This window comes from Marmota monax, unplaced genomic scaffold (assembly GCF_021218885.2).
Source record: "Marmota monax isolate L192 unplaced genomic scaffold, Marmota_monax_Labrador192_F-V1.1 WCK01_AAM20220418_F8-fsc00148, whole genome shotgun sequence".
NCBI lineage: Eukaryota > Metazoa > Chordata > Mammalia > Rodentia > Sciuridae > Marmota > Marmota monax.
The window spans coordinates 4,443,128-4,458,546 of NW_026693034.1; the positions used below are offsets into that span (position 1 = coordinate 4,443,128).

The window sequence follows — 15,419 nt, forward strand, 5'->3', positions numbered from 1 at the left end:
CGCAGAGCCCGCCCCGCCCGGCCCCGACACTGCGGCTGCGCGGACGGCGTCTTGGCTCCTTCTCGGTTGGAAGCGGCGCTGTCCTGAGATAATCGCGCTTCTGGGAAGCGGGGCTGGGAGTCCGGGTTGTTCACAGAAATGTTTTCCGTCCACTCTGAGCGGCGATGACGCCATCAACTGCTGGATTCCGCCAGGGTTCTCCGCCCACCCTCCGCTGGCCTCGGGCTGCAGCGGGTGTGGCCCTGGCAGGGAGGGGACAGCAGGACCCCGTGGGGGCGGGGCTCCAGGAGGGGCCTCGGATGGAGGAGCCACAGCTGCAGGCTGGCCAGCGCCCAGCTCAGTGGCCCCGTGGCCGGTCACAAGGGCAGTAGCTCGTTTTATTGAGCGCTTACTGTATGCTGGTGGGTCCCTCCTTTGCCCATCTTACAGAGGGAATCAAAAGCCCTCGCATGCCCAGGGCCCAGGGTCAGGTTGCCCAGCCAGAGGCCAGATGTCACCGACTCTGAAGACAGGACTCCTGGCAGGCTGGGAGATAACCCACCTCTGCTCTCCCATGTTCATCCTGGAGGAGATGGAATCCGGCCAGTGTGAGGCTCGGGAGGGTGAAGGCCTCTGCTTGGGTTCTGTGGGAGTCGGGTGCCCCAGTCTCCCTGAATCCACCAACTGAGTTTGACAGATTGTTTTCAGCACATCAGGCCCTTGGTTGCAGGAAGCATTTGCTCACTTAGACATGACCCAGGCTCCCAGATTGTGATGACTGATATTTACTATAATCGGAGGCAAGAAATGGCTAGAAACCCAGGCCCAGGCACACAGGGCGCTGTTGACATGTGGCCTCTGGAGAACTTCTGAGAGTCAAAAAGGCAAACAATGTCCTATAATCCCAGCGGCTCAGGAGGTTGAAGTAGGAGGATCGGGAGTTCAAAGCCAGCCTCAGTAATGGGGAGGCACTAAGCAACTCAGTGAGACCTGTCCCTAAATAAAATACAAAATAGAGCTGGGGATGTGGCTCAGTGGTCGGATGCCCCTGAGTCAATCCCTGGTACCAAAAAAGAAAAAAGAAAAAAAAAAAAAGGGCAAAAACATCTCAATGGCAGAGAGAAAATAGTTTTGACCTTTGGGACCCTCCCCGCACAGCCCCTGCAGCAGGAAGAACCACAGCTTTTTTTTTTTTTTTTGGTACCAGGGATTAAACCCAGCATGCTTACCCACTGAGCCACATCCCCAGCCCTTTTTTTGTATTTTATTTAGAGATAGTGCCTCACTGAGTTGCTTAGGGCCTCACTGAGTTGCTGAGGCTGGCTTTGAACTCTCAATTTTCCTGTTTTAGCCTCCCAAATGCTGGAGAACTTCAGCTTTAAAGCAGTCATCCTCAGAACTGATTCCTTAAGGTACGTAGGGAACATGTTGAACCACTGAGCCACATCCTCGGCCTTTTTATTTTTTTATTTTAAAAATAGATTCTCACTAGGTGACTTACAGTCTCTAAGGTGTTGAGGCTGGTTTAGAACCTTCTATCCTCCTGCCTCAGCCTCCTGAGCCACTTGGATTAGACATGGGCCAGTGCTCTCTGCAGAAAACATACATTTGTTTATACAAAAATTCATGCCTGGGGCTGGGGCTTAGCAGTAGTGCATTTGCCTGGCATGTGTGAGGCACTGGGTTCAATTCTTAGCACCACATACAAATAAATTAAAAAGAAAAAAAAAGATCTACCAACAATTAAAAAAAAATTAATTCCTTTGCCTCCCTTAAATGAAGAATGCTTACAAATCGCTGGGTATGCTGGTGCATGCCTATAATCCCAGCGGCTCAGGAGTCTGAGACAAGAGGATCAGAGTTCAAAGCCAGCCTCAGCAATGGCGAGGCACTAAGCAACTCAGTGAGACCCTGTCTCTAATAAAATACAAAAAAATAGAGATGGGGATGTGGCTCGGTGATTGAGTGCCCCTGAGTTCAATCCCTGATACCAAAAAAAAAAAAAGAATGCTTACAAATCAAGAAGAAAATCCCAATGACCCTTAAAATATTCATATTAAAGAATGCTTGCTCTGGCCCATAAAAGAAATGTTCAGGAAAATTACACTGTGATACTATTTGTCGCCCACCAAATTTGTAAAATCAAATTTAGAAAAACCCTCTATTTCTATTGGCAAGAAAATGGGGGGAATACATGCTCTTATGTTGTTAATGGGAATGTAAATTGGTTCAGTAGTCCCCTTGGAAGACCATTTGGGCAGTAGCTATCAAAATCACAAACTTGTGTACCCTCTGACCCAGCAATTCTACTTCTGGGAATTTACTTTACAGATCCTTGCACATGTGCAAGATGAAATATATACAAGTTATTAATTTGCCATGTTTTATATAATTGCAAACCTGAAAATAATCAAAATGCTCAACCACAGGGGATGGGCTAAATAAATTATGATCCATCTATCCAGAGGAATATTAGGACTATAAAATCTGACTGAAGAGGAGATGTGAGCAGCAGGGACAGAGTAAGAACCTTTGAAAATTCACTCCTCTATAAAAGCAACCGAAGAACTGCGAAGATTGATCAAAATCAGCTTTTTCAGAACTCTGGAAATTAACCAGAGGATTGCATCAAGCCAAACATCTATTGAACAAAAACAGTTGAGAGCCAGGCACGGTGATGCACGGCTGTAATCCCAGCAGCTCGGGAGGCTGAGGCAGGAGAATCCCAAGTTCAAAGCCAGCCTCAGCAAAAGCGAGGCACTAAGCAACTCAGTGAGACCCTGTCTCTAAGTAAGTTACAAATAGGGCTGGGGATGTTGCTCAGTGATTAAGCACCCCTGGATTCAATCTCTGGTACCAAAGAAAGAAAATAAAATCAGTGGAGTTTTGGTTAAGTACCCTGAGATTGGTGGAGATGTAATTTGCCCTCGCCAATCCCTGGCTCTCTGGCTCAGTTCTGATTCCCAGGAAAGACAGCACTAGGGTTCTTTTGAAGCCTTATTGGCCTGTCTGGTGGGTCCCTGAAAGACCTCATTCAAAATTTTTGTCTCTATTTGAACTAACTCAGAACTCTCCGGTGTTAAAGCCTCTCCCAAGTGCATTTATCAAAAACTGTTACAGGCCGGGTGTGGTGGAGCAAGCCTGTGATCCCAGCAACTCAGGAGGCTGAGGCAGGAGGATCACAAGTTCAAGGCCAGCCTTAGCAACTTAGTGAGAGCCTGTCCCAAAATAAAAAAATAAAAAGGACGGGGGATGTTGGCTGAATGGTAAAGGTGAAGTGCCTCTGGATTCAATCCCCAGTACAAAACAAACAAACAAAAAAACACAGTAACAGGCAGGTGTTTTAATGTTGCAACTGCCAGAGGTCATGAATAGACTAAAACCCCAAAATAGACTAACTAAAATAATAGATAAATAAACGATAAATACATAGACAATAAATAATAGACTAAAAATGAAAACTTTTTCCAAAAAGAAAAAAATTGAGAAACAAGATGTCCAAAGAGACCTTGCAAAAGTCCACCATAGCCCTAGAAATCCAGAAGGCCACATGCAAGCCCAAGGCTGTGCCCAGGCTCACCAAAAACCAAGAAGGCTCTGAGCTGCTACACCCAGCTTACTTTCTACACAGTGGCCTTTCATGCACAGTCTTTTGGGTGTTTTTTTTTTAAGGCAAGTTCTCTGACACCAAGCCACACCCCCAGGACTCCTTTTCTGTCATTTTATTTTCAAACTATTTGTATCTCTGAGCTGAATTGACAGCATCAGGGGACAGGTCAACAAAACCCAGGCGGAGAGGCCTCTAAGACCTACTCATAAAAGGAAAGGGTGGACAGGGAATTCTGGATAAGACTTCAGTTGTGTGTGATGGTGCACATGAGTATTCCCAGGGACTCAGGAGGCTGAGGCAGGAGGATCACAAGTTCGAGGCCAGCCTCAGTGATTTAGCAAGGCCCTAAGCAACTTAATGAGACCCTGGCTCTAAATAAAAATACAAAAAGGGCTGGGGATGTGGCTCTGTGATAAAGCACTCGTGGGGTTCAATCTCTGGTATGAAAAAATAAAAAATAAAATATTGACAGGCACTCTGTCTGCTGGTGGAAATGTGGGTGTTTCTGGTATCACTTTGAACTTCTCGAATTTCCAGAAAGAACATAATAGAAAAGTTCACCTTTACTGGACTGGTTGTGGTGTGAAAAATCCATCCAGTTCCTTTGTGTAGGTGTGCAAGTGTGTGTGCATGTTGAGTGTGAGCATGGGTGTGGGATTACATGTATGAGGCTGAGTGTGAGCGGTGGGGGTTGTGAATGTACCTCTGATGTGTATTTGAACCCATCCGACTGGGTGAAGAAGAACGTGTGTGTGTGTGTGTGTGTGTACGTTACGTGGGGGGGGGTGTGGGTGAAGATAGATGTGTAAGCAGGTGTGTCTGCACGTGTGGGTGGGTGTGAATGGGAGGAGGGTGTGAGTGTGAGTGTGACTGGAGGGGTGCATGCTTTGCGGGCAGGCCTGGCCTCCACTCCAGGTCCTACCCAAAGAGGGACCCGGCCAGGCCTGGACCGAAGTAGTGAACACTACCTCCCTGAGCAGGCCGCAGCCTCTCTTGGGATCCACTGGCTCAGCTGATCAGGGGCTGGCGGCCAGAGTGGGGGACACCCGTCACCCTCCAGGGGGTCTGTGGCTGAGCCACAGCTGCTGACAGCCCCGTGTGGTGAACTGCATGCCCCCCGCGTGCCTGGGCCATCTCTGCCCAGCATCTCACACACCAGCCCATGTCATCTGCCCCCCTAGAGGCCAGCCTCGTGCCTCTGCACTCCTGAACCCTTCACCCCCATCTCTGCAAGACACCTGCTCCCTCCCACACCAGACAGAGGGAGCCTGAGCTTTGCGGAAGCAGGAAAGCCACCAGCCCTGGGAACCATGCGGTTCTGAGCTGCACAGAGGAAACCATAGGGAGGAGTGGGGACAGCGAATCCCTTGCCAGGACTGCCTGAGTGTCACCAGGTGCCACAAGTCAGACAAGCATAAGACGTAACAGCAGAGGGAGGCCCAGAGGAGGGGACCCCGTGCTCCTTCCACAGAAGCCCCCGCCTCGAACTCAATCCAGACGACAGCCCTTCCCCAGCGTCCTCACGCTCCCCACCCCTGGGTGGCATGTCCACCTACTGAGCCTGGAAACACGACACGGGGTGGGGTGGTCACAGTGCCTGTGTAGGGATGCCACTACACCCTTTCAGCCTCAGCCGTGGGAACTCTGTCCCCTCAGGGAGGCTGGAGATGGAGGGGCTGGGAAGGGCCCACTGGGCTTCAAGGTGACCCGTCCACACTCGTGCCACTGTGTCCTTTGCCAACACCATAGAGCAAGACCTCTCTCTCCCGTTCATTCTGGGGGGTGCGGGGGTGCAGCTTGGGCTTCACTCAGGCCTGGCTCTGACCCTCGGCCTCTGGGAAAGGAGGTGACACTCAGGTCCAGGGACTACTCCAGGACTGCAGGAGACCTGACTGGACCCTGGCCCTGAGCTTTGGGCAGGGTGCTGACCCCTAAGGCCTCCCCATGTCACCTGCTAAACAAAGGGCCGTAGCAGCCCACCAGGACTCTGGCTCTGAGGTCAGGCCGTGTCCTGCCTCAGTCTCTTGTGTCACTGGGATTACAGGTGTATGCCACTGTACCCAGCAGGTCCCCAACTGTTGAATCTCTACTGGTGGGACCTCTAGAGAGTGTGGAAGTGGCAAACCATGGTGCCAACGCTGCCCAAGGACCAGCTCCAAGAAGAAGCTGGAAGCATCTCAGAATGGCTCTCCTGCTGTGAACTGGGGGCCACTTTGTCAAGGCAACAGGCAGCACATTTCACAGCTCTCAGCCTGGGCTCCGGTGCCAGCCACCCTCCCCAGGGATCAATTCCCCAGTCCCAGTCTCCCTGGAGTTTCCTCCCAGGCCGAAGTGAGCTGTGCGGAGCGTGGTGAGCTCGGAGAACTATCTTGGATGGGACTGGGAAGAACAGCGGCCTCTGACCCTGCGCCACCATTTCAACTGAGGGCAGCACTTCCTTTGAGGACAAGCCAGGAGAAGGTATACGTTGACATCCCTGCAGTCACTCTGTTATGGGCCAGCCCTGGGGCCTTCCGCTTCCTCCCTGTGCTGGCCAGAGCCTCTCCTAAGGGCCCAGGTCTGGTGAAGGTGCTTTGCTTCAGACTGATGCTGCAAATCTGCCCTCTCCAGGGGACCCACAGCGAAGGAGCCTCTTACATGAGGCCCTGGAGCATGAGATTCAGAAACAGAAAGTAGAAGGGCTGGGGGTGGCTGGAGGCAGAATGTCTGCTCAGCAAGCCTGAAGCTCCCAGTTCAATCCTAGCCCTGTCACAAGGTGGAGTGGAACGGGGGTGCCAGGGGCTGGGGTAACAGGTCAAGTGGAGCTGGTGCTAAACGGGGCCAGGGAAATTGAGAAAGTTCGGGAAGCGAGTGGTGGTGAACACACAGTAATGCAAATGTGCTTAATACCTCTGAAGTCACTGAATGGTGACTTTGTTTTTTAAATATACATAATAAAACAAGTGAATAAACATGCTTAACCTGGGTGCAGCTGACCTGACCCTGCCTTTCAGCTCTCCCGCCAGTGGAGCCTTTGTGCAGTGTGGATCCTGCGCAGTGCGGTATCCGGTGCCCGTCCTGCTGGCACAGCGTGGCCTCCCCACCTTCTCAGCATCCCTGGCCTGCCAGGGCCAAGTCATCACCTCCGGATGCCCCCACCCTTGGGCTGTGGGTCTCTGGTCTCTCTCCATGCATCTGTTTGGGGACCCTGGCCCCCAAGCATATCCACCTTCCACCATAGAAGTGAACAGACCCCCGGGCCCAGGGAGGGAGGGTCTGAGGTGAAAGCTCACCTTCCCACTGGAAGGACCACACGGCTGCCTGGCTGTGTAAATCAAGTCCACTTTATTTGAAATTTTCCACATGCCACAAATGTACATGAAAATACCCATTCAGAATGTAGTTTGTTAGAACACCAAATTTAGAAGTGGGTGTCACTGTAAGAGGCCACACATGGGCAGTTCCACCAGCTGGGCAGGGAGGGGAGTTGGTCATCAGAAGGCAGGAGTGGTGGTTTAGCACCTGGCCACAAGACGCTAGGAGACCCCTGGGCCAGGGACAGGCTTCAGCCCCTCCCCCCCCCAAAAAAAAATCCACCCTGAGTTCAGCTGGTTCCAGGCAAAGCACGCAGGCAGGTCCTGGTACTGGTCACAGGTGGCAGCGCAGAGGCTGGGGAGATGCCACTGTGGGACGCATGCCACCCACGAACAGCGCACACATGCGCACATGCACAGCACACTCCTGCTTGCCTCGGACGTCCCTGCTCACACGCGCTCGTTCCTGCTCACACAGGCCGTGGCCACAGCACAGTGGCCAGGGCTCCGCTCACATGCCACCCTGGGCTTCCTGGGCTTCGCAGCAGCAGCAGCTTCTGTGGCTCTGTGGCAGATGCAACCAGTCAGCACCCGGCCTGTGGCAGTGGCTCTCAAGCAGAGTGACTGTGGCGATGTCGTTCAGCCTGCGTGGGACTGACGCCAGGCGGAAGCTTCTGTGGAATACTTGTTCATTGTGCCCCATGGACCCTGGTAACTGCTCATTAGAACCCTGTGCCCCCAAATGCAAATGACACCAGTACAAAGAGCCCCTGGTGTTGTGGCTGGGCCTCCGAGAAGGGCAGGCAGCAAGGCCTGCCACACGCAGGGGGCACGGTGCGCCTCAGCTCTGGGCTTCACTGCCCCGCTCACCCCAGGTCTGTCTCCTTTCCCCCACAGGAGCATGGGAGTTTTAGATCCTGAGAGGGGCAGATCACAATGAAGGGGAGCACAAGCCGGGGTGAGGGCTGCCCCCATCCTCCCTAAGGGAGCACCACCACACAGGTCCCAGCTGGGGACATGCTCCTGGACCCCCAGAGGCTCAGCCTTAACTCCCACAGCTCCACTGCCCAACAGACTGACCCGGGCCAGCCCTGCACCATCCAGCGAGTGGGCCTCAGCATTGGGTGCTGGTGCAGGGAGCAGGTGAGGGAGCTGCGGCCCTCAGCACAAGCCCAGCTCACTTTCAGCCTGAGGAGCTCAGCTGGACTGGCCGCAATCCCGAGCCCGAGCTTCCCAGCCCAGGTCCTTGCACGGTCTCTGCAGGGCACTATTGGGGGGGAGAGGGGGTGACCACATCCCTGTGGTAAGAAGGACTGAAGTGCTCCTGTCTCTGGACAAGATCACTTGCTATAAAAATAAGGAAAGCCACCCCGGGGCAGGAAGGGGATCTGGGGGCAGAAAAGCCTTCCCTTCAGAAGCCCAGGGCCAGCACGCTGCCATGCCGAGCAGGCTGCAGGGCCTCAGGACACACGGCCTGCCAGACGGCAGGAGACCAGGGTGGCTGGTTTGGGCTGAGGCGGAGGTGGCAGCCACAGATCATGGGATTTCTCTTCTTAATAACAAAGAAATAAATGCACTGACCTCCTCCCTCCTGCCCACCTCCCCAGTCAAACTCACGTGCACATACATGCACACAGTGGACGCAGACTCGTGTGCAGATGCGTACAGACGGGCACCAATGAACACATGGGCACGTGTGCAGGTGCAGACACACGCACAGGCTCACAGGCAATGCTCCTTGGCAGGCAGCATACGGTCCACCACTGAATAGCCCAGTCCTGCCAACTGGGGACATTAGGGTGGGTCCTCTTCCCAGTGTAAAACGCTACCAAATATTGATCGCAATTAATATCGGTGCCAAAACAGCACTTAGAGAGAGTAAGCCCGTTGCTGACATCTGTGACCCTGTCTCGGGGCAGGAGTGAAAATTCTCACTCTAAGTCAAAGGACTGTTGCAGGGACACTACACTACACGGTCTACTGCCTGGGCGCCGCTTTCTGAGGCTGCTTGTACCCCCAGCGGCTCCTGACAGCCCCCGCCCCACCCAGCCCTTTTTATGAGAATAAATTAATGCTGCTGGGTACATGGCTTGCTGCCAAGGAGAGGCCACCCGGGCAACATCCCCAACACAGCTTCAGCCTTTTAGAAAAACTCCTAGTGGAAAGACAGTCTCTGCTGAGCTGCAGAGCAAAGAAGGGCTCAGGCCAGGGCAGTCAGAGCCCAAAGTCACAGGGCCTCTGAGGTTCCAGGACCTTCCAGGTCACCTGCCTCTCTCCTGGGCCTGTCAGGCTATGACCAGCCACACTCTCACTTTGAGGACAAGCCACCAGTCCCAGGGGCCCACAGAATGTAACCTGAACACCCTCACTAGTGGCCTTCAGGTGCCAGTTTAAGTTCTAAAGAAATGTCCAGTAACGGGGTGGGGTGGGATTTGTCACCACCCTTCCGACCCTTGTCTACAGCTGTGTGAGACCCTGGCCCTGCCCCCAGGTCCCCAGGCAGCCTGTCCTATGGCCTGCAATGCCAGGAGGGGACAGGCTGGGTTTGCAGCTCTCAGAGGCAAGGTCAGGATTCCCAGGGTGAAGGCTCCAGGTCTAGCCAGCAGGCAAAGGTCCCTTGGCTGACTGTAGCCTGGGACAGGATAGGGGGGACCTGTGCTTTAGAGAGGGGTGAGGATTCCCTCACACAAGAAAAACGGTGCAGAGGGAGAGGGCCTTTGACATAGACCCACCTGTGCACACAAAAGTGAGCTGCCGGGGCAGGGCAGGGACAGACAGGAGGAAGAGCAGGGGAGAGGCCGGACTCACACCTTGTGGAGACCAGGATCAATGCAAGTGCCAGGCTGGGCCCCAGCCACACGGGAGGGCCCCAGGATCCCTGGGCTGGGCAGAGCTTCTGAGCAGCTGGCCCATAGGGCCCAGGCAAGGCCGGCCCCCACCCAGGGACTAGTTTACCTGCTTCTGCATCAGCAGGGAGCGTGCAGGACACCACTGCACTGTGCAGGAACCTGCTGCAACAGAAACCCAGAGGAAAAGAGCAGGCGGGTGTGGGTGGAAGCTCCGCAATGAGGGGGCCTGGTGGCTCTGCAGCCCTAGCCCAGGGGATCGGGAAGCAGCCACTGCACAGACCCCGCAGCCAGAATGGATGCATCAGGTGACACCAGGGCTGCAGGGGACCAATCCTGGATGCGGCTGGGGTGGGAGTCCAGGAAGACAGGACTCAACCAGGGCCCCTCCGAAACCCCCGGCCATGGGACATGGTGCCAGGAGTCCTAGGAGCAAACACAGCGGCCAGCCAGTCAAGTGTGAGGCCCCAGACACCGGAGGGACCTTCTTCATTTCTGGAACAGTTTTGTAGGATTTGTTTCTAAAACTAAATAAGGTCACCTGCAGCAGGGGGATCTGACTACTACTCCAACCTTAAGCATCCGATCTGGAGTTTATTCTAACAAAGCCAAGGGCATGTGCTTCCTCCGAGGTACACAGCACTTCAGGGGAGCTAAAGTTTCTAGAGCCAGTGCCACGAATCGTGGCCCCTGGGGACACAGCTCAGCTCCCAAGGCCTAGCCCAGGAGAGCCCCACCCAGCAGCCCTGCCCTGGGGTCCCCTCTGGGTACAGGCATCACCTAGAGAAACACCTCTCAGACATAGCTGGGCATCTTTTTTTTTTTTTCGTGGTGTTGGCGATGGAACCCGGGGCCTCAGCACATGCTTCGCAAGAGCTTTACCACTGAGCCACCCCAGCCTTAATGTCTTCATGGTAGAAAGCACCCCAATTCTGCAGCCACCAAACTTGTGGACATCCCGCCACCTCAAGGAGATGCCACCTTACCCCCGATAGATGGGCAGTCACCTGTCCATGGGGCCCGATGGCTGAGGACACTAACACAGGAGCAAGGACACTCCTATGGCTGAAGTACAGCATGGGCAGGGCCAGCAGCCCACCCAGCACCCCGGCATGCAGGCAGGCGTGGAGAGTGGACGATCTAGCAAGGCAGGCCCCGGGAAGGGATGCAACTGGCCAGGCCCCAGGCCAGCACAGCTCAACCACTGCCCTCGCTGATGGCTGCCTGTCCCCTTCCATCATCCAGAACGCAAACCCTCAATGTAAACCATACTATGCAAGAGGAAAGCAAGAGGAAACACGGGGAGCCAGGGGGTTGCCGCGGGGTGGCCTGAGAGACACTTTCTTCCTCTGAAAAACCACGGGGTCCCAGTGTCCACAGGCTCCTTGGAGGCCTGCAGGGGGCAGCAGGGCGTCTTTGTGGTAACTGAGACCGAGGGAAGCTGACTGGTGCTGGCTGGGCTTCTCACCACCACAGGTTTGGGGGCTCCTCAGCCACTCGGCTTTTAAACAAGGTGATCTCGTCCAGGTGTACCATGGGCACATCTCGGATGACATCTGTCAGGCCCTCGTGGAGCAGAGGGAAGATGACGACGTTCAACGCGGGTCTCTCAGCCTGAAAACTGAACCAGAGGCAAACCATTAGAAGGGGCAGGTGGGAGATTAGGGGCCCGGTGCGGGGGAGAGGGGGCGCTGCCGGCACCTGCCCTCTGCACACAAGCTCCGTGCAGCTCCCTGAGACTCTGGCCCCTGGTGTCACCCTGACATAGCTGATAAAGACACTAGCTGTGAGGGCCCCTTGGGGGCAGCCAGATCTGGGAAGGGGAAGGAGCATGCAAGCCAGCCAGAGGGAGGGGCCCGGAGCTGCACACTCTCTGGGTGTTGAAGAGGACCTCCTGAGATCAGAGGCCCAGGGAGGCCCTTCCTGCTCTGCAGAGCCAGTGAGGACTCATTGCTCGGACAAAGAAGGGACAGATGGCCGAATCCACACAGCCTTGGGGCACCCTCAAGGGAGGATGATCTGAGGTCAGTGAGGCAACAACAGGCTCTGAGACAAGTGAAGCCAGGGCCACCATTCCAGAACCACAGGAGGTACGGCAGACCACAGCAGCTCTGCTCCCTGCCCACTGCGTGGGGAGACTCATGTGAGGTGCAGAGTGTCCACTGTGTGCCAAGCACCATGCTGAGTCTGACAGATAAGACCCTCTCCACGGCCCCACAGGCCCACGGTGGACTCTCAGCTGGCCAGAGGCAGAGTGGGGCCCTAGCCAGCGGGAGCAAGGCCAGGCCCAGGTCCTCCCTGCCCCACCCCTCCCTCCCTCCCTCCCCCACGAAGGCAACACAAAGCAACCCCAGTGTGGACACGGCTCTCAAGCTAGAAGAAGGAACACTGCAGGGTCCACAGAGTGAGATGACCCTACAGGTCAGGGCACAAGGAACCCATGCAATAGAGAGCCTTGGCGTTTGCCAAAACTTAGTTGAGGCCCCTGCAGCCCCAGCGCCTTCCTTCCTAGAGGCAGGAGCTCCGTGGCCTCTGCACACGGCCCCACCTGAGGCAGCACAGTGTTGACTTCTGTAAATTCCTGCCAGAAAGATACTCATAAACCCCCTGTTTTGGCACCAGGGGACACCTCCCGGTTCTATGCAGCATTCTTCTTTGGCAGCAGCGTCCATGATCCAACCTTGCAGATGACACTGCAGTTGTCCCTGCTGCAAACCCACCATGCAACTTATCCCATTTGAAACAAAATATCCCCAACCCAATAATTTTTTAATGGTTTTTTTTTTTTAATTGTCAATGGACCTTTTATTTATTTATATGCAGAGCTAAGACTCGAACCCAATGCCTCACACATGCTACACAAGCACTCCACCACTGAGCCACGACCTCAACCCTCCCCAACCTTTGACCTGCATTTAAAGGCACCTGCCTTCCAACCCCCTGAGTCACTGGGGTGCTGAACAAGCTGCTGTGGGGGGAGGGCACAGGATTGGTTCCTCACAGGTAAGGAATGGAGCCCTCCAGGAATCCCGGCCACAGCTGAGCTGGGCAGGTCCCAGCCTTCCCCACATGCAGTGAGGTGCGGGCAGACACAGTGTGACAAGCTTCAATCACACTTCTCTCTGCCCTTTATTATACCTGTCAAGGATGCATCATGGTGAAGAAAAACTTCTGCCTAAGGCCACTAAAAATATGCCAGGGAGCCACACACAGTGACACAGGTCTGTAATCCTGGCTGTTCAGGAGGCTGAGGCAGGAGGAATGCGAGAAAGATACTCGTAACCCCCCCCCCCCCATTTTGGCACCAGGGGATGCCTGGGCAACTTAGCAAGACCTTGTCTCAAAATTAAAAGGGCTGGAGGTGCAGCTCAGTGGCAGAGTGTCCCTGGGTTCAGGCCATTTAAATAGAGCACTCAGCCACCCTCCAAAATGCCTTCCCTGCACACTCCATGATTGCTGAGAGATGCAGGGTTTGTCTTAAGCTCACTATTTAGTTTAGAAAGAAAACATCACCAGCAACACGTGAAGGTGTGGGCTAGTGGCACACAGCTCAGGCTGTGTCTCCCAGGGACACAGAAGCTGGCGCCTGTGTCTCCTCATCCACTCTGTCTTGTGGCTTATGTGACACATCAAAGTACAAACCACTTGCGGCTGCTTCGTGGTTTTGCCGTCCTTTAGGATCCCATTCAAGCCACACACCACGCCTGCAGTGGGGTCCCCACAGTCTCCGAAATTAACACCCAGGCATTCACCAGGGCCTGGAGGCTGCCTTTCCTGGTAGCTAGTGCTCTAGTTGGCAGGGCTACCACATCTATTTAGCCAAAGCCCTAGCTGGACACAGTCTGGGGACTTTTTTAAATATTTATTTTTTAGTCACAGTTGACACAATACCCTAAATTAATTTATTTATTTTTATATACGTGGTGCTGAGGATCGAACTCAGGTCCTTGCATATGCTAGGGGAGTGCTCTACCACCAAGCCACTACCCCAAGCATCTGAGGACTTATTAAAATTTGTTCTTTTCAGATATACATGGCAGTAGAGTATATTTTGACATACTATACACACACATAGTATCCTAATTCTATACACACACAACTTATCCAAATTAGGATCCCATTTCCTTTTCTTTTTGGGACCAGGGATTAAACCCATGGGCACTTAACCAATGAGCCATATCCCCAGCCCTTTTATTTCTTTTTTAATTAATTATTTTAGTTGTAGATGGATACAATACTTTCACTTATTTATTTATTTTTATATGGTGCTGAAGATCGGACCCAGTGCCTTACGTGTTCTGGGCAAGTGCTCTGCCACTGAACCCCAGTCCCAGCCCCTCCCCAGCCCTTTTTATGTTTTATTTTGAGACAGGGTCTCACTAAGTTGCTGAGGCTGGCTTTGAACTCATGATCCTCCTGCTTTAGCCTCCTGAGTCACTGGGATGGCAGGCATGCGCCACTGTGCCCAGCAGAGTCCCGTTCTTGTGTTGTATGGGATGCGGAGTTCCACGGGTCGTGTATTCATATACAAACACAGGACAGGGACTTGGTTTTTACTCTTATTACCAATAAACACCACTCAATACAGTATAATTTCTTCTGTATTTTGAGGTGTTTTCTCAGAATAAATCCCAGAAATGGGGTTACTGGGGTCTAAAGAGCATGAAGATTTTTACAACCAAAAGACAACCCACAAGGGACTCAGATGGCACTGCTGGGCCATAGTGAGAGGCCAGTCCACAGCTCCCGCCTGGGCCCAGAGAAGGCCACTCAGGAATGAACACGCGGGGACGCAAGGCCAGCAGCACACACATCACACCTGTCGGCACCCCTTCAGACAGAGCTCAGACAGGAACGTTGGGCCCTCAGTGCACCCCCAGGATCCTGTCAGGAACACCTTCAATCAGCCCATACCCTGGTTTCTGCCCAACGGTCCCTCCGGTGACAAAATGACCAGCTGGAGTTTTTCTGTCCATGCAAAGAAAAAAGGGAGGGAGAGACATGGGGAAACACCGTGTGGGTCCCCGCTGTCCTGCCACATGAGATACGACGACCTGTCCTGGATACTAAGGGAGAAATGGCAGGCTGCACACCAACAGTCACAAATGCATGGTGCCTGGAGCAGGAAAGCAGGTACTGTGCACGAGAGCCCATGGCCAGGAAGCTGCGGGGAAGAGCGTGAGGCTGGAACTGCTGGACTCGGGGCGTCCACAGCAAATGTCCCCAGGGTGGGGCCTCCCGAGGGCCGTGGGCTGGTGAGGCAGATTCAGGGACCCCCCCCAACTCCCACCTGGACCTTCTCACCCAGGCCCCAACCCAGACAGGCCACTGAGAGGCACTGTCCCTCCAGACACTTCACACACTGAGAGCACAGAGCCTGCGCCTACCCCACCCACGCCTGGAGCTTCCCAGAGCACCCCCAGAGTTACTCCTTCATGACACCCCAGGAAAGGAGGGACACAGTGCAGGGGAGGGAGGATAGTTGAAGGAAGCCCCCTGCATCTCTTCCAAGGTGCACCTTCTGGTGACACTTGGTGCTGCTGCAGCCAGGTCACCATTGACCTGGCTTCTACCCAACCCAGCCCACCGTCCCTTACCTGGAAAATGGGGCTCCAGTGACAAGGGAAGAATTCCCAGGCCACCCTCTGTGGCCCCACACTCAGACTGCAGAAGACTGACTCCTTGGTGGCT

The 15,419-nt window shown here is 54.1% G+C and overlaps 1 protein-coding gene across 2 annotated transcripts in view; it reads right to left on the reverse strand.

Moving 5' to 3' along the window:
- Positions 1-6,890: 6,890 nt before the first annotated feature.
- Fbxl18 (F-box and leucine rich repeat protein 18) overlaps positions 6,891-15,419 on the reverse strand; it is a 41,478-nt gene continuing 32,949 nt past the window's right edge. For both annotated transcript variants that reach the window (XM_046453765.2, XM_046453764.2), the window contains one exon: positions 6,891-11,349. In XM_046453765.2, coding sequence (XP_046309721.1) covers positions 11,193-11,349 — 157 coding nt within the window. In that variant the 3' untranslated portion in view covers positions 6,891-11,192. The remainder of the gene's footprint in view (positions 11,350-15,419) is intronic.